Source organism: Rhinolophus hipposideros, assembly GCF_964194185.1.
Source record: "Rhinolophus hipposideros genome assembly, chromosome: 18".
Classification (NCBI taxonomy): domain Eukaryota; kingdom Metazoa; phylum Chordata; class Mammalia; order Chiroptera; family Rhinolophidae; genus Rhinolophus; species Rhinolophus hipposideros.
Window position 1 is genome coordinate 19,339,258 of NC_138064.1, and position 20,338 is coordinate 19,359,595.

The 20,338-nt window shown below is 35.5% G+C and overlaps 1 protein-coding gene across 4 annotated transcripts in view; it reads right to left on the minus strand.

The window, feature by feature from the left end:
* Positions 1-20,338, minus strand: part of ITGB8 (integrin subunit beta 8) — a 72,040-nt gene that overhangs the window by 15,693 nt on the left and 36,009 nt on the right. For 3 of the 4 annotated variants that reach the window (XM_081079864.1, XM_081079867.1, XM_081079865.1), the window contains exons 4-8: positions 18,009-18,255; positions 16,495-16,660; positions 15,782-15,940; positions 5,962-6,057; positions 2,719-2,808 (exon numbers count right to left, since the gene is read on the minus strand). In XM_081079864.1, coding sequence (XP_080935990.1) covers positions 2,719-2,808; positions 5,962-6,057; positions 15,782-15,940; positions 16,495-16,660; positions 18,009-18,255 — 758 coding nt within the window. The remainder of the gene's footprint in view (positions 1-2,718; positions 2,809-5,961; positions 6,058-15,781; positions 15,941-16,494; positions 16,661-18,008; positions 18,256-20,338) is intronic. The other variant, XM_081079866.1, reaches the window with a different exon arrangement.

A 20,338-nucleotide genomic window follows, 5' to 3' on the forward strand; every position in this document is an offset into this window, starting at 1 on the left:
TTTAAGTTCTAAAAGTTTTAGCTGCATTAAATATATATAAGTATATATTATATATTATATATATGAATATATATAATATATAAATATATTAAATATATATAAATATATATTTCAGATCCATGTGCATTTTGTCTCAAACAACTAAGAGTCTACGACATGCAAAAGTCCTTAACATATACTTGTAAATGAAAGGAAGGGAAAAGATGAAGTATGTACCTAAGGGAAGAGAATGAGTAGTAGGGTATGAAGAAAAAGTAATTTTCAGTGACTTCTAACTCTTTACTTGAGAAATTTTTCTTCTTCAGCTATATAATCAATAAAGACATGTGCTGACTAATTAGTATTTGGTCATGGAATTACGGTAGTAAATCTTTAGAGTAAGATACTTCCTCAAATTAGTAAATTTTATTTGGATTAGGTAAGACTATGTGAGCTACATTTTTTAATCTCCTAAAGAGCTCATACATTGTAATCTCCTAATTGAACAATTTTGGCAAACCAACAGAAACGTCTAATGATACACAAATGGTGTTGATATGATGATGGATTGATAGATCAGAAGGAAATTCCTAAAATAATAAAGTGTTCTCAGTTTGCCCTTCTGAAATTCTGCTTTTCTTAAAACCTTAAGCTAGTTATAACAATACAAGCTCCAGACACAATCTTTAGCTTCCTTTTTAATATCTAACAGGTATAGAGGCAGAATTTTCTTATGATATACAATTCTCTTTTTCATTCAATGTAATTTATTTTTCATATCTTAATTTCAGCTAAATTGCTCTTGTTATTAGAGTTATAATTTATACATAATTTTAATTCTAATGGCAATGCTTATGTAAAGCATAAAATAAAATGTATTCACATTCGTCATGTACCAAGTTTATATGTACTCTTATGAAATTCTTAAAAATGAAGTGCAAAACATGAAAAGTTAAAATAAAAATATTTTTATTCTTTTTTTCTTCAATGAATGTAAATAGTTTCTGTTGGATTATGAAGACAACATTTTGAAAACATAGACATATATAAAATATTAACAGGATCCCAACTTGAGGAGATTAGTTAGCCAGAGGAAGTTCTTGTTGGATTTACTAGTATTTTTCCATTGTTTAAGGTTAATCAGAACTGCAGTTAGCTAAGGCATCACATACCTATCCTAAGCAAATAAAGAACATAAAACCAAATGTTGCCTTTTCCCTTCCCTTTGGTGCAGTCTGACATACAGGAAAGTTTGTCAATTTATATTCCTTGTTTGGGATAATAAATGGGTTCCTACTATAAAAATTAGGGTGGCTTCTAACACTGTAAGCTCTTTCCTTATTTTGATTATTCCTGGGAATAAACTACAGATGGGAATGAATTGTACATACGTTTGATTTTCTATGATAAGAAGCATCCCCAGTCCTAATGTTCTTTTGTAACAGGGAGAAAGAAATATAATTAAAGATGCTCTTCTTTATTTCATTCAATGTAGTTTTCAGACACAGAACAATTCCTTGGCCAAAAAAAAAAAAAAAAAAAAATCTCACAAGATTTATTTTATTAACAAAGAAAGTTGAAACAAGTCCTTCATTTTCTATTCCATGTCTAAATCCTGCCTTTCCTTCTTGTACCCAAGTTGAAGGCAGATGCTGCATGGAAAAAATGAGAAGAGAAGCCTGAGCTTTCTCCCAATGTTTGAGCTCCTCTATTCAACTCTGCTGTGTCAAGAAGGGATTCAGAGAATTTGAGGAAGTAAGACTTCATTAATGGTCTATAAATTCAAGGTGAAATAAAGCATGTCTTTGAATACTATGTAAAAAACAACAACAAAACCAGGTGGTATCACACAGGAGGAAGCAACCTGGGGCCTGGAGTTAAGGAAGACCTGGGTTCTCTTCCTGCTTCTTTTGCTTGTTAGCTGTTTGACCTTTGGTTAATTTGCTTCACTTCTTTGGGGTTCTACAATACACAATGGGGGTATTAACACCTGCCTTATAGGTCAGTTGTGCAGATTAAATGAGATCATGTATGGAAAGTAGCTGGTTCTTGGTGGTATTAAAGTAACAGTCACTGTTATTACAGCATCTTAACAGAGAATTCATTCCAAGAATGACCTAGGTTGAAAGAGCAGATGTTTCTTTAAACCTTTGCATTTAGATCCTACTCTTCACAGACTGGGGACAGCATACAACTGTCAACTCAAGAAAATAGTACATCTCTTAAGGTGATTCTTTTAATCAAACTAGCTTTATAAAACTGATAAAATAACTGATTGAACAATCAAATGATTGATCTAGGAGATCCTAACAGACTCCTCTTAGTAATCTCTATGTTCCAGATAGTTCATTTTCCATGACAGGTTGCTGCTTTAAATAAGAGTGTGGACTTCTTACTTCATGACATAGGAAATTGTGAAATTTCTTGGTAATAGAGTATATTCTATAGCCGTGATTTGGTGACTCACCAAATATTTGATTTGGAAGGAAACTGAGATTGCCTGTAGTCTAAGTTGGTTTATTGTCAGTGAGACACAGTGAGGTACAGAAAAGCTGAAGTGAAATTCCCAAGGTTCCACGGCTAGTTGGTGGTGGAGCGGACTCAACTTAGGTTCGTAATTCCTAACATAATGTTCTTTCCACCACACCTTTCAAGAGAATAGAGCACTAGTTTGTACCTTGCCACAGAAATTGGGGTTAAAAGTTCATTTTTTGAAAGTTGTGTTTAACATATACATACTTGATAGGCTTCTACTACCAAATTGTTGAGGTTTGCAGCCTTTGATTCTATTTCACCAGCAATGGTTCCAGGCAAGAGGGGTAGAAGGTCCTAGAAAATATACCAATGACATTTACTTAATGACAGTCATATGCAATGGTTTAGCAATCAACAAATATTAAAAATTCTTGTAGTTATTGTAGAAGGTGATATTACATGAATGAAAAAAATATAAGAAAAGAGAAAAATATAAGCAAGCAACCAACTAGGGCAGCCAAAACATATACACCTGAAATGGCAGCGTGTGTGTGTGTGTGTGTGTGTGCAAGAGTGTATGTGCATGCACACATGACATGTTGACCTGAAAAGCTAATCAAAGTACAGACCAGAATTTTCCAAAGTATCTTCTGTGGAACATAGTCTTGAGGTTTTAAACATGAAAGGGTTCTAAGGGCAGATAAGTTTGGGAAGTTCCGCATATGGTTTCTGCCACTTAGAGACTCAAAATGTGCACTTGGCAATTAAAAGTTCAGAGAAGTCCTGTAATTCAGAAATAATTTAGCATTATGTAATGCATGTCCCAACATTTCTTTAATTACAAAACACTTTTCTCATATAAACATTTTGCAGAACGACTGTTCCATGAATGAACTTTATTACATGTGGTCCAGACTGGAGAAAACAATCATGGTCACAGTGCTTAGCTTCATGGAATGGGTGTTTTTGATGGATGGTACTGAATAATTACGGAGAAAACTCTAGGTATTCCCAGTAAGAAAAAGAATTAGCAAGGGCTTAAAGGTTTCCCTGAGTTGTAGATGAAGTAGGAACAGAGACGAAACCAGCCTGACTGGAATTAAGGTACATATTTCTAAGGAATCAGATTATGAAAAGTATTGAAATTCATTTATACACTCATTTTATCATTGAAAAGTATCATTAAGTTCCTGCCGTATGCCAGCCATTACATAAGTAGTAACAACTTGGTATCTCAGGAGGTAATAGGGAAAATGTATCACAGATTTTAAAACTCCATTTAACCTTTGTTGAGCACCTGTTGTATACCACTTTGGGGATGCTAAATTGCTAGGCCAATGGCATTCTTAATGATGTCACAGGTACATAAATAACAATTTCAACAAACAATGTGTCTTAGAGGATGAATGAGAGTTAGTCAAGTAGTGAGGGAGGTGGGCTTCCAGGCATGGTGGGTATGCAGCAAGAACAGTGGCACAAAGGAGAGAAAGAGCCCGGGGAATGGTGTGCACGGGAGAATTAGAAGCATGGTTGGAGGGGCAAGTGTAAGACAGACAATAATGCGGAATGAGGCCAGAGAGGCAATTGGGCCAGATAGTCTCTGATGCTACATTAAAGGCTTGATCTGCTAAGTCAGAGGGAACTGTGGGAATGTTTTACTCTAGGGAGTATGTTGGTCACACTTGTGATTTAAATAGACCATCTTGCAGCCACTTGGATGGTGGATTTGGAGATGTGTTAAGAAGCTGTTATAGCCCAGATGAAGTGACTGATAAAAATGTCTCTGGGCTTCCAAAGTAGGTGATTATAAGAGCATACACAGGAATCTTAGCAGAGCTTGTTGGGTTTTCAGAACCTGTTGATTCTTACTTTGCACACGATTCAGTTAATTAAGACTGCCTGGTTTTATGTTTTATCAGTGGGCAGAAATTATTTTTTATCAGAGCAGGGAGAAACTGTTAGAATCAATTACACCATTAAGAAATAATAAAGAGCAGAGAAAGAGGAAACAAAAGCAATAAAAAGCAGCATAAGGAATATAGTCAATAATGTTGTTATACTTTAAGTATGTATAGTGCCAGGTGGGTATTAGACTTATCGAGGTAATCACTTTGTAAAGTATATAAATGTCTAATCAGTATGAATCTAATATAATATTATGTACACTTGAATCTAATATAATATTGTGTCAACTATATGTCACCTATAATTGAAATTAACCTCTCTCCCCCAAAAAAGCACAATAATTTGGAATTCAACTATTAAGTTTAGAGGTTAAGAGCACAGGATTTAGGCTATTAATGAAAAGTTGGGCAAGTATATAACCTCCCTAAATGAGTTTCCTCATTTTTTAAAAATGGGCATACTATTTATACTGCCCTCATTGTTATGAGTTGTTAAGAGTATTAAATGAGTTAATAAACTTTGTGTTCGACAATAGTAGATTCTCAATAAGTGGAAGCTGTTACTATTGTTAATAAAGTGGTTTGGGCATTTATTTGATTTGGGCCAGAGCCCTCCTTCTATGGATATTAACGGTTGTTCCAATAAAAAAGGGGTTCCATGGTATATAAATTTGGGAAAACAATGAAATAAAGTTTCACTATAGATTTCCAAGGGAAGAAGTGGTATGATGAAGTAGTGCTTTCAGACGATAGATATGGTAGTTGGGTGTTAGGGAAGCTGGTGGAGGGCACACCAGCTTTGTGGCAAATGCAAATGGGTTCAAGTACTTGTTGAAGACAAATGAAAATGTAGCTTCTCTGAGGTATTAAAAAATAAGTGAAGGACATTGGGAGTAGAAGGACGAAGCAAAGATGACAAAGATGAAGAAGACCCATGAACAGACACCTGCAGTGAAAACTAGGGTATCACGGCACCATGGAAATAAAGAAAAGAGAGTTTCCCAGAAGAAAGAACCTAAAAGACTGCAAAAAGAAAGCTATGGCAAGGTCACAGAAGAGCAGTTCTATGTTGTTGGCGGGGGTCTCGTGGTGCTGCCAGAGTGACACAGCTCGCTGCTAAATGTCTATTCTGCTTGTGGGTCTCACCTGGTCTGAAGGATTCTGGACAAAAACTAAGATCATTCTCATGTAGGAAGGGCACGTCCATGGCTTCTCTTGTTCCTGTATTGGATGACCTTGACCAAATCTAGGTACGCTATTGAAAATTATGCTGATATTCCCCAACCTAATCTGTTATAAGGATATGCCATGGACTCCAGACATGAAAGGTATAGTTGGAGTGGGAACTGCTTGTCACCTGATGAAAGTCCTTTCCATTATTATCAGTCAGTGCCCACATTTGGTTCTAGGTATTACAGAGAGAGAATTTATACTTAAACGCTAACTTAAGACACTGTGTAATATACATTAGTTAACACAGTATTAAATTTAGATTGTACAAAGTACAATAACTCCAGAATCCTTACCTGGGGTTCCAGGAAGTATTCTAACGTCAACCACGAAGGCAAACATTTTAATTTCTATATTTTGGGAATGAACATACCTTATACCAATGAAACTGTTTTCCTTGAACTGCAAAGATGACATTAATGTTGTTTTCTATTAACTTTTCTGAAAGTTGGCCTAGCGAGGGATGTTCCTGTTAATGGATAATGAAATAAAGAAGGGAGTGAAATTTAGTAGCTTGATCCCACACATATCCAAACATTCCTCAGGAGGGAAAACATATGACTGACATAAAAATGTACTTTATTGGGTACGGTTATGGTTTTACTGGAAGCACTTAAATTCTTTCAAAAAATAAGATCAACATCAATGTATTAAGGATATTTTATAGACAAAAACTCCATGAAAACCTATAACTCAGAAAAACGAAGAGGGCTGAATTCAACATAATACAGGATGTTCAGCGCCTCTTTACATTAATACTGGACTCAAAGTAAAAAGTGTTGAAATGAAAATATTTGCATATGCATGCATACATATGTACATACGTATGTACGTACACATACTATATTTGATATATAACATGACATATTATAAACTCTGTTTAGAAGCAGAAAACCCTGTACTCAAATCCCAGGTTGTCACTTTATGATAAAAATTCTATCTCAGGTCCATCCTCTGTAACATATGAATAGTTATCTGCTTTCCATGACTGCTGGCAAGATAAAAAAGATAACAATAGTATGCGAACTATTTAGTGCAGTTTCTTGCATATAGTAGGTACTCAAAACTAGCAGCAATTATCATGATTTTTATTTTCAATGGCTTATACAAAGTTACAGATCTCTTCAACCTATTATCATTATTTTTAACCTAAATGTCATATATATTATAAATCTGTTTTACTTTGATAAATAAAACTTATGTAGAGCCAACTGTGACATTCTTTGTGGTAGTGAGAAAGCTTGGGATGAATGGAAGGGGAATAAAATTGAGTTTAAATATAAGAATTCTGACAACTATGGAAATTGCTATATCTAAAGTTATATAGACACTGTCCTTGATATTTTTTTGCTTTTTATAGATGCTCTTCTTCAACTTCCAAATAATAACTTCTTACTAGACACCTCTCAGAAAGGTGATGTCAGACTTTACCTGTAGTGGTCCCCACCTGTTGACTGATGCCTCGTTGCATTAGCCAAGGATCATGTGACTGAGCCCAATTATTATCACGTCATTCAAGTTCAAATCACTCTGTAGTTTTTGTCCGCCTTTCACCCCTCAAGGCCATTCATGTTTTCTTAAGGGAAAATTTTGCTAAACCATCTTAGTTAACATTTCTGTATTTTGGCAAATATGTGACAGAGAGCTAATTTTACTAGTTTTGCTTATAGCCTAGGTTCTATGACCTACATATTAAACTTATATACACAGACATAAGAGATAACCTTGTGCTGAATAATACTAGCACTAGCACGAGTAACTGCTACGGTCTAAATATTTGTGTCCCCCTCTCCAAATTCATATGTTGAAATCCTAACCCCCAAGGTGATGGTGTTAGAAAGTTGGGCCTGTGGAGCCCTCAGGAAAGGGATTAGTTCCCTTATAAAAGAGAGGCAGTGGGAAAAGCTCCCTTGCCCCTTCCACTGAGTGAGGTTACAGCTAGAAAGTGTCATCTATGAAACAGAAAGTAGGCTCTCACCAGACCCTGAATCTGCCGGTGCTTTGTTCTTGTCCTTGCAAACCTCCAGAACTGTGAGGAATAAATTTCTGTTGTTTATAAGCTACCCAGTTTATGTTTTTTGTTTTGTTTTGTTACAATAGCCCAAATAGACTAAAATAATAACCATAACAAAAACACTTTTATTTTTTATGTAATCTGTAATTGCTGTGATAGAAGCAAATCAAATTTTCATGAACTACATTTAAATATGATACGAAACGAGTTCATGAAGAGATTTAAAAGAGTAATACCACATGGATTTCCATAAAAAAAAATTCTGCCCAGAGCCATTTTTAAAATATAATTTTAAAATATAGAAAAACAATCCCCAAAATATAAATTCTACCAGATAAATTCCTATTCCTTGTTGCAAGGAATATGTGTACTTTTAAAATAGATTTATGACAGTTTGCTAATGTTAGTAAATCAAAGAGAACAAGTTAAGGAAGAGTAAATGTGGCTGTGTTGGGAGTATTTTTCTAATGGCAACACTTCTTTTCAAATATTTTTGCTTTGACAAAAAATAATAAGCTTACCGGGCATTCCTCCTTCTTAATTTTTAAAACCATTCATATCTTAAAGAAAATTTAATCCATATGTTTTTAACCAGTTTATACTTAACTTACATAAAATCAATATTTAAATAACAGTCCAAGATGTAAGCAGCTTTCGAAGCCTTCTTAATCTCTTTCCCCTTTCAACAGGAAGTCACATTGACCAAAACTACACAAAATTTAAATCTTGAAAGTTCTAGTTTGGTCAGAAGCTCATTAAAAAGGTCAACTGGATTTTAAAGCTTAAATTTTTTTGAACCCTAGAAAGAAATCTGTTTTAAAAGAAAATTCCAAGTACCTTGACGCAGATTTGTTAAAATTACAAATGTGTAACAGATGTTTAAATAAACCACTGTTGACAGGAGAGCTGTGGATTAATGGTCATTGTTGAAGCCCCTTCCCCTTTCCTCCATGAAACATTAACTTTTAAGTATTTTTATCTTTTATGTCTTGTATTTCACTAGCAGGAACACTCCCTCTCAGCCAGCTGTTCTGGTGACGTCACTGTTCCTCATCTCTAACGCCCCCTTTGTTTAACCCATTACATATTGTTTCTCTAAACTCTGAAAATAATTAACAGATAACAGCATTTCAGGGAGAAGGGAAAGCAACATGCCAAGACAGCTGCTAAGTAATTGAAGGCAAAAGGATTCCTTTCATATTTTTCTTCTTCACCAACACCTTCTCTATGACTTATGGGAAATAACTTATAAATGTCAGAAGGGAAGAGGAGGTAAGAAAGATTCATTGAAAGCAATTTCAGTTAAAGAGATAACTGTGAAGAGATGTATGGGAGAATTTTAATAATGTGCATATGTACGGGGAAAAAAGAAGTATTTAAGTTTCTCTTCAAAGAGTTAGATCCATAAGAAAATTTACATAAGATAATGTAGAATATGTAGTATTGAATATCATAATAAGATATGAAAAGAAACCCCAATGTCTTGGTTAAATAAAGTACTCAATTACCCGGATTATTTTTTTATAGTTCACTGTTTAGAGGAAAGAGACAAATAACATGAAAGCAATCTCATAGCAGAGATTTATTTAGAGATGAAGACTTTAAATTATGTGTTGCCAGTCCCCATCTATCGCAATAGCCTATTTTTGCACAGACCAGGGTTTCTCATCAGTGGCACTACTGACATTTTCGGCCAGGTATTCTGTGTTGTGGGTGGGGGGGCTGTCCTGTACAGTGGAGGATACTTAGCAACATCCCTGGCCTCTATCTACTAGATGACAGTATCTCCTTCCTCCCCCAGTTGTAACAACCAAAATGTCTCTGGACATTGAAATTTCTTCAGGGGGGCAAAATCCCTTCAGTTGAGAACCATACCAAGAGCAGGGTCTCTGTGAACAGACCACTTGGGGCTTCAACTCCTGGCTCTGCAGTTACTAGCTATGTAGCACTGATCGGCTGGCTGTCTACCTCTTTGCGATCCAGGTTCTGTATGTATAAAATCGGTATAAATTCTAGCATCTCCCTCTCATGGTTATGGTGGTGGGGATTAAATGGTCAATCTGTGTAAAGGCTTTTACTTCCCATTCTGTAATTATTATGCCCAGACTAGTGATGAGTAGGGACTCGTGTCCTGATGCTTGGCATTGACCATGGATGATACTACATCCGGCTGTGCGACCACACACAAGTTCCTGATCCTTTTAGTGTCTCTGTTTTCTTATTTATAAAACATCGGTAACAGCATGTCTACACCTCACCAGGATGTTGGGTAGTATTATGTAATGTAAGGGACAAACACAACAGGATTGCTTAGTAAAAGACAGCTTTCATTAACAGACTGCCTAATAATGGACATTTGGAGGCCATTACTAAAGGCGAGATGTTGTGCTCTGGGATGTGCTTTATTTGACTCGCCTGATTTATTTACCCTTCCTACCTGGCCCCAAAAGTGTTTGAGTTTGTAGCTCCTGCCCACCACAGTAGCAATTATAATCATGATATGCTAGTTACTAAAGTGAGGGGCATGGACTAATAATTTGTGTAAGCTTTTCAGTGAGAGTGGAATAAAAAGTTTTGTGCTTAAATATGAATGAACATGTAATTTAATTGGAACATCTATTTCATACATATTTTCATCACATTTTGTTTTCATTGTGTGACTTTGGCAATCCATTGTGTTTCTTGTTATCAGAGCCATTACAAAAGCAGTGCTGGGCTAGTCGGAGTCTGGCCCAGGTGATTCTGGGTGCAACTGTTGCTTTCAATTTAAAAGAAAAAAAATAAATATTGTTTGCAGAGATCATTTCCTGGCTATTTTACTGCCAGTATGAGAAGCACTTAAATTAGGTCTGTTCTAAAGTTATTGAAGTCATTCTTGTTTTCATGGCATTTACAATTTAAAACAGATAGTTCAGCGAGCAGTAAGTTGCCATCAGGCATTTTGTTAGTTTTAAATGTTGTAACAATATTAAAAAAAAAAAAAAATCCAATTGCACACGGACCTAAAACGTTTTAGGGGCATTCTTCCTGGGTGACATTTCCTATACTTTCCTAGTTGTACATGTTCATAAAACCCAAAGGTGCTGACACTCTAAACTGATTTTATCTCCTTAGTTAATTTAAAAAGTTGTATTTTTTATGCAGTGTGAAGCAGAGAAGAACAAAGTAAGAAACAGGAAATTAGGTGAAAAATTTTATTATATGCTTTAGTTTAGTCATATTAGAATTACTGGTGTTATTACTCTCATAATTACAAATCAGTAATTTCTATGAGACAAAACAAATATTAATACTTCTCTTTTTTCCCCTTAGAATAATAGTTTGGTTTAAATGGCCTCTCATTTGACTTTAAACAGCTATTTTGCTGTTAACGCTTAATCTATGACAAAAGGTAGATTTGGAGTTATTCTAGATCTTTTTGTTTGTTTGTTTGTTTAGCTGTAGTATTTGGTATTGTGCAAAATTAGGAATACTGTATAAACTTGGGCTTAGGAAGTTAATCTTTTTCAAGTGTTTAAACCTTTAGAGTAATAATTATTTTAGAAGCAGCTTCAGAGTTGAATATTCTTTAAAATATTTTTTTAAATGACTCCTAATATAGCTCCTTTCAGTGTCTTCAAAATCGGTTGCATTCCCTGGTTTTCTGGAGGGCAGCCCGTAGTCTGAGAGTCAGGTCCCTGGACAAGGTATTTAGTCTCCCTCTCCACTTCATTTACTATGGATGGGTATGATGATGCTGACCAAGCCGAGGTGATACGAAGATTCAATGAGCTCAGTTATGCGAAGGGTCTGGAAGACCCCCTCGCTCAGGGTCAAGGGTAATATATGGAGGCAGCCTGCACAGCATCAGGTTGAAGCACATCAGTGGATTCTGGTGTTAGATAGCTTCGGTGTGGATCTTCACTCTGATATTGTGGTAGCTCTGTAATCTTGCAGAAATCTGATGTCTCTAAGTTTCAGTTTCCTCATAACGTGGGTTGTGGTAAAGACTGAATGAGATAATATGAGCAGTATGTTCAGCCTGGTGCCCAGCACAAAGTCAGTGCTCACTGAATTAGCATTTTTATTAGTATGTGTCTGAGACAAAGAAGCTGAGAAGCAGAGAAAGAGACACATTTAATACTTTCTGAAGTTGAAGAGGCAATTTCTTAGTCACAGAGCAGCAGCAATAATTGTGTCTTTACTAAAAGATGAAAATTGTATACTTGCATGGAATGTTGTGGGATGCCAGCAGAGAGAGCAAAATGTCAGAAATAGCCCTTTCAGGAAAAAGACAGAACACAGATAGATATAATATCTAGTTATTATAACTTTAGAAAAGTTTGCTAACTCAGGTTTCAAAGTTATGAATTAAATTAATGAATTATATTCTCAAGCTCCCTTTTGCATCTGCACCTCTGGAAAAATTTAACATAATTCCAAGCAGTTGAGATACATGGTAAAAAGAAAGCTTCCTAATTGGCTTACTATAAGTCAAGAACATGTTAAACGAAGTGGCATAAGAAGACAGAGGCAGAATATTAACTGTTTTTATCACAGGGGAGCAAAACTCTTGAGTAAGGCCTAATGTGCCTTCTGCAAATCAGCTGGGTCCTCTATGATTGTGATCAATTCAGCAGCTCATCTGTCAAATGAGGCTCTAGGAGAGGGAATGAACTATGAAGCAGCAGTAAGGGAATTCTGAGATATTACACAATAGGAGGGGTGAAGAATCACTGATCATAATATGGCACATTAGAATTAGAAGTCTGGTAGTGTCTTGCCTATTTACATCCCTCCCTCCAGGACTGAGAGTCATAGCAACATTTGAAAATCCCATTAATAAGGGTTCATTGCGTGACCTGTGTGCCTCTTCCTTGGCCCCCTTTCATTGTTTCCAGAGACCTTGATGTTATTCTTGGCCTCTGTCAGGGATGGGGTGAATGGTTGTGAGGGCTCTGAGTGAGGTTGGGAATTACTCTGGAGGAGCTGGATGGGCAGACAGGGTGAAATTTCAGACCCTTTAGTGTTAATAACCTATCTTCTACACCATTGACAGTTTTTATTCTAACACCATTAACATTTTCCAAAGAACGCTGTATTTTAAACTGCTATTATTACTGGAAACATCATAAAACTATATTACTACTCAAGTTTTTCATTCCAGCACTTGGAGAAAAAGCAGGGGAAAATGTAATTTATTCAATAGTATAATATCATTTGTCAGTGGCCATAATACAAATTTGTAATAATGTGTAAATATAAATATTTTAAATTATATCTAGTTTTGTAATTGTATTTAAGCCAAATTATCTGCTTTATTCCTTACATAAGTGAGACTGCAACCAGAAAGTTAAAGCAACAATTACACTAAGAAATTCATTACTGTATTTTCTGCTACTTTCCCCTCGAGACACTGTGGTAAAATGGTTAAGAATACAGATTTAAATATAGGATTGAACTAGACTCAGCCCCAGCTTTTTACTTATTAGCTTTTTAGCTGACTGTCCTTAGTCATCTTATTTCTTCTACCCTTAGTTTTTCTGTTTGTAAAAGAAGGATAATTATGACTACCTTATAAAGCTGTTGTAAATATAAATTTGATTCTGTATACAATGTTTGCTACAGTGGTTTCAGTTAGTAAATACTGAAAATATGGAGTTATTATTATCTTGGAGTTCATATTGACTCCCATGAAATAGCTATGTGTACAAGCAGTAGAACTCTGGCCCGTGTAATTTAGACATATAAAACGTCTTTTATCAATTATTTCTTTTTATAAACAAAAAAACCAGAGTCTTGGACCAAGAAGCTCACACAGTATTCAACATTACTGGTATTGACTGCTGGAGATAAAGCCAAGAAGCAAAGTGTTTGATTACTTGTCTCATTTATACCTTTTATAATTCCTCTACAATGACCAAAGAAGACAGGATGGAGGTCATTTTAAAATGAGGAGGTAAATATGCTTCTGGTCAAGTTCAGGGTAGCTTTAGATATAGTAGGTTTCAGAGAAGTAGCATATCTTGTATATATAAATGCATAGTCAAGGAATCAATCAAAATGCTTCAGCTTCTTTTGTTTTAGGGCCATGTTCCTAGAAATGAAGGGAATGAGAATTCTTATGTAGAGGATCCCTTAACACACAGATCTGAGATGTGATAAAAGTATTCTTTTTAAGTGTTAACAAACACACCGTCCTTGGTTGACTCAATACACGAGTGATATGTGGAAGGTGTATTCTTTTAAGGAATTGAGCAATGTTGAAGAAGGCAAATGAAGTGCATAATAGATTATCCAAATTCCTGATGTCAGAAGAGCCCAAATGCTATGTAAAATTCCACCAAGATTAGAATTTATTTCCATAAGGGTTTATGGCATGGTGTATGTCTAAAATTATGAGCACCTTTGCCTCAATGAATCCTTCCTAGATGAGCAACAGCACCCTCTAAAATACAGTTTTGGAGAGATGACTTCAGTGACTTGGCAAAACGTCAAAAGAATAAAGCAATGCAATTTGAGAATAATGTGATTATTATTTTTCCTTAAAAAAAAAACAAAACAAACTTCTCCTTGTCTCACAACAGAGTAATTCTTCTTGTCTCCTCCTCCACTGCCCAGTAAATAAATTAGGACTCTATTTTAGATTAAAAGAGGTTGATGAGAAGGAAGGAAATATAAGAAATGACTAAATTGAAGTGGGCAGGTCTAGCAAAGTGAGGGTAAAGACACTGCTGGAATAATGCCAAATCCTAAAATGTTCAATGCAAACTTTAGTTTGCCTTTTAAAATCTTTAAAATTTGAGGCTGCTTTCAAGAGACTAAACCGACTAAGGGCTGAACTTGTTTTACATGGTTGTACGTTGCTCCTCTAGACTTTCAGTAAGTCTAACGTGGTATTCCAGATTAATGAAATTTAAACAATTTAAATTTTACTCACAGAACCACGCACTTTTTCAGCATAATTTGTATGCTTCAAATATTGCAGTTCCATGACGTGCTTTGGAGTACGGCAGTACACTCACAGAGTGCCTCGAAATGTTTTCAATTTTCAAGGGAAATTCAGGGAGACTGGGCATCTGTCAGGTACCTAGGAACTACTACTGGAAGTAGTTCACCGTTTTAAGATTACATGTGGCTTTGTTCCTTAGAGGACATTGTATCTTTGCAAAGCTGGGCAGGATGAAGATCAGTGTGAAACAGGGAGTGAGGATGGCAGTGTCCAATCTGATTCCACGCCTTGGAAGTTCTCATTAGTAACTTATGTACTGAGAATGACACAAATATAGGTATATAATATTTATAATGTATATTATTATTTTTTAACTGCCTGCTACGTTTTTAGGACAGAAATAGTTATTTGTACCTGACTACTTAATAAACAGAACTGTCAGGTTTTGGTGATTTGTTTGTTTGTTTTGGTCTAGGGGCACCAGGGGGGAAAATTACTGAGATACTCGGATACAAAGATCTGAGAAAAATCTGGACGTTTCTGTTCTAACATTTGCATGAATGCATAAATGTGTGCCCATATCAGAAATAGACGATGCTTTGTGAGGTTGATTTTTTCACATGTATAATAGCTAATGCTGGGAAGCTTAGGGTTCTAGGAGATTGTATGTAAATATATGATTCGGAGCATCTAGATATTCACTGATTTAAAAAATCAGCTGCTAAATATAGACAAGCTTCAGAAGGAAGGAGTGAGGTACAGAATATTGAAAGCTGTCCCTGTTTTACCCTTTTTTTTTCCTTGTCTCTACTTAGATTATACCTGTTGTGAGGATTCCTCATCCCAAGTACTTTTCTTACTAATCCTTAATATGTGTTTATATACCAACCATGCAGAACTAATTTGTTTATATAAAGCTAGGGTGTGTGTGTGTGTATTTTTCTTTCAAAGTTCTTCAGTTGCTTTGAAAGTAAGCTCTTCCATCACTTTTATTTTTGTAATTTATATAGTACCTTGTAGTACACAAGAGAGTCAGCTACAAGATGTTGTCAAAGTATTTTCGCCTTATATTTTATTGACCAGCATTTATACATTGCATTGTCTCATAAGTTCTCTCTCATGGCTCATACTGACTGTGTATCATGTTCCTTGAGGTAATTTCTTGGTACAAAAACAGCTGAATCGCCAATTTAAACTTACACTTTAACCAAAAGAGTGATAATAAAAGATTATATATAGCTACATTACCATGCTTGTTGATCTGACGTAGACATTGTTTTTCAGATGGCAGTTTCCATCATTTGGCACCACTATGCCTGCCAATTTGCTATCGAGAGCAAGATGAGATGTCTGATCTGTCATCACCAGCAGCAATCTTTTAGCTTCTTTTCTCCATCCAATATGACTCTTAAAATAAACATGTAATTAGACCTTGTACAACATAAATCTGTACTGTGGTCTTTATCTCAAGTAAACGTTAAGTTCAAGTTCACAAACATTAAGTCAGGCTAGAATGATGTGCATAAAAACAATGCTGTTTCATAAATAAAATGAATTTTTATTTGTATATTCTCTATTTTACCACAGCCATTTGACCACACTGGCTACAGATTTCTAGTGTTCTCCCAGAGGAAGAACAAGCCAGGATTACAAAGTGCAGAGCAGCCAGTATGACGTGAGTAGGACAACAGGCTCCTTCTGGTTTTCCCTTGGATGGTGGTGAGTGAGCACAACAGCCATTTGGGAAAGGATTTTCCAAGTGTATCTTTTCCTATATAAAGCCCTCTCCCCTCTGTCCTGAACACATACCAAAATGAGTAACATTAGTGACAAATGAGAAAGAAAAGAAGGTATTCTTCTATGCTCTGATTTCACTCCATACATCAAAGAGAAAAATAAAATCCTAAATTCTTGGGGAATTTTGCATTTAAGCAAACACTCAGTAATGGGAAATATCTTACCTCACAGACAGCTGCCTGAAGCATTGCATCAAAACCTCCTTCAGGTGTATCTATATTTCCAGAGATCTTCTGTCTGTGAACCGCTTTTTCAAACTCAGTGATGTTCTCCGTCAAAGACAGCACATGGATATATCCATGGGGAGGCATACAGTCTAAATTGTAGTCGCTGTTTGGTAAAGAAGAAATGCACATTCTATTTTGCTATGCTTTCTTCAAAGATTCAAGGTATACTACTCACAGTACAATTGTGTGGGTGGTGTGAGAAGGGAACACGTTGGTTTATTTTTTTGCCAAGGAAATTTTATAACGGAAAATCTGTACTGTATAAAATCAAAGAAAAGTTACATATTGGTGAATATTTATTTGCAAGTAGGAAATAGAAATATAACCATTTGGTGTTGAAAAATAAAGACAATTAAACATGTTTCTTTAATATAAGACACCTAAGGGCTTTTATTATGTTAATATGTAGTGTTACTTTTTAAGAGGAGATAAGAATTTGTAGTGATTTCCTATCACATTTGAGCATGGAACAGCTGAAAAATATCTTTTGGGAAATGTTTCTTTTAGGAATTTAGTTAAAATAGTATACTATCATTAGATTATTTTAAAACATGGTGCTAATTTTTTAAGTGATGCTTGGTGTGCAATTACTGATGAAAAATTAAAACTCATTAAAATTGTTTTGAGAATTCCGTGATGTTCCCCAAAGTGAGAATCATTCCTCAGGTACAGCCCCATCGGGAGAAGGCACGTGACCCTCCTTGAGGAGATGTGTCAGTCCCGTTCCACTATCACAGACAGCAGAGTTGTTTTGGTGAGAGTGTGTACTGTCAAGTGAGCTGGGCAGTTTGTGCAAGTAGGAAAGAAGGTGTTAAAAGGAAATGTTTTATTAAGGAAGAACTAAACACATTTATATTTCTCTTCGAAAATCCAACAGGCTAATTAGAATATTGTATGAGAAACTTGTATTTTTAAGGTCAGTTCTCGTTTCATAGTGGGCCATGTGCTATTTAGAATCGGATTTCCAAAATGAGAAAAAGGGCTCTTTCTAGCAGGTAGATGCTCATATTTTGACCTACCTTCCACGTGCTGAGCTTCTTTTGAATCATATCATAAATAAAATAATTACAAATATAGTCATAATGCAGTAAAGGAAATACAGATGCAACATTAAGTCAACAAATTTGAAGCAATCGAAAAGGAGAAATACAGACTTGGCAGAGGTATTTATATATATGGGTAGCCTGATTATTGGAGGTTTGTCCAAACTTAGTATCATTTGTGTTTTTGTGATAAAAACTAACTGAATGATATTTGAAAAAATATAAGAAGTCCAAACTACAGATAATCTCAGAAGTTTTCAGATAGGAACATACTTTCTCTCCAAAATTTCACTTATCGTTTAATAAAATAAAAATATAAAATTAGTCCTTTCTATAAAAACAAAGTGAGATTTTTATAAGAAAGCAATTTCATTTGGCATTATGAAATCCACCTCAAACACTAGATACCTGCATTGATTATGAATCCTTTCTGGGTGGATGCTAATGTATGGTGAAACTGTTTTATCAACGTATGAGCCAAATCCAAGACGGAAGTCACGGGAGAAAAATGCCATTTTTCTAGATAAGTCATTTCCAACGGAATTTAATTTTTCAATATTATTGTGCATTGATGCCGAGACATCAACCAGATAATAAAGATCCACAGGATATTTCTTCAGAGGATGAATTTTCAACATAAAATTAGCTTCAGCTCCTAGTTCAAAGAAAGACAAATACCATGTAGTATTCATTTTAAAAGTCTCAGGATAAGCTGTCAATAAATCAGTTACATTTTAGATATAGAACAATTATCACAAATTTGGACATAATGAATGAAACTAGGAATTTCCTGGAATAATTTTAAGGCAATTTGAAAACCATACAAATGTATTAGTTTCCGCCTTCTACAGTGAATTTCTCACAATTCTATAGGGCAGACAGAGATAATACCAAATGGACCAGCCCCATATAAATATAATAGAGAATATATTTGCCACCATATGAACCTGTATTTCTGGTGTCTACAAAGCACAGCATAAAACAGCAAGGAGCATTCTATATCGAGAGCGTAGGTGGCTGTGTTTGTTTGAAGGTAGCTTTCAGGCTTGAAGAAAAACAGAAAGGTTATCTTAAGAATAATTACCTCCAACAATATTTAACAGTCCACTATATAAAGGTATCATACTGTCAACACAACAATTAATAAAATGTAGATGGTCAAAAAAAAAAAAAAGAATAATTACCTCTTATTGGATGCAGATATCATCCTTAACTTTTGAGTTAAGGTATATTTACATACGAGATGTAAAAACTCTGTTACTGAGAAGTACGTGAAGATATTCAAAATAATTAGTACCTCATCACAAATTACTTGATAAGATTCTTCCCAGCAGTTAGTTGTGAGAAGGAGTGAGACAGTGGTCTGAAGAATGGTCCCCAGCAGGGCCATATTAAGGACCTGGGTGATGTAGAGGACAGCAGCTGTCCAACCCATACTGGGTTCTCAGTGAACATATGTTGAGGAGGTATCACAGAGGCCAAGGAACTGCATGAGAGAGGGCCACCACAAGGGGACTGTGGGAGTCTGCCACAGACAACTATCTGTAATAATCATTTATTTAATTGTCTGCCCATTAGCATTTGCTACAAGGACCTGGGTCTCTGTACACAAGCATATGGCACTGTATACAGTTGATATAGAATCGGACTTCCAAAATGATAAGAAAAAGGGCTGTTTCTAGCAGGCAGATACTCATATTTTGACCTACCTTCCATGTGCTGAGCTTTCTGTATTTAATTTTTAACAGTAGATGGTGAAAAGTTATTAATTTAAATATGGGCAGGTTGTGAATTTTACTGTTTAAATAATAAAACAAATGCATTGTAAGTCATTAATTATTTGTCCATGGAGATTTTAAGTGGAAAAGCATTTTTAATAAACACGAATTTGCATACATAATTGATAGCCTGATCTACCTATTAAAGGAATCCTTTAATTTATCAAATCATATTTTCAGTCTTTATGGGCTTACAAGTAGCAATATTTTCTTATAATTTATTTCATAAATCAGATGTTTTTAAGTAAGATTACAGAATGTATTTAAAATAGTAAGTTTTCTTCTGGTATATAATAATTATGGGAGAAAGGAGCTACTGACTCATTCCTAATTTGCTATTCTATGGAGGAAACCCCTTTACTGTAACAGTCCTAATTTTGGGGTCACTAGAGTTTGGGAGGAGAAATTGGGCATGCATCAGCCAGCCCAGCCAACTCTCTCACTCCCTCCCTGTAGGAGCGGGGCTGCCTTCTAAAGGCTCTGCTTTCCGGGTGTCTGGTGAAAAAGGCAGCACATATGGAAGTATCCTACAATTTGGGTAGAGAAGTTCAATTCAGGAGAATGATAGAATCTGGTAGAAAGGGCTGGATTGATGAAAAAATAGAAATAGAGCATAATTGGGTAGTGTGGTTCATGTACTTTTAATGGGTGGGTCATACTTGTTTTTTTTTTTTTACATATTGTGTACTTGTTTAATCTTTGACTTGGACATATGGCTGAAGGCCTTGGCCACATGGTATTGTCATCTTGGTGGATCATTGCAGTTTATGGTGGCTCTGTCTGAAAATAAATGTCTGTCTAGTTTTATAAAGTCATTGCAAAATAAACCAGTTAAGCATATCGTGCAGGTTGTTACACTGTTGGTTGATTTTTCAGCCAACAGGCAGAATCTGTGAAGCATCAGCAAAAACACAGTCCTTGGAGGCCTAAGCTATTCAGGGAGCCCCAGCTAACCACACA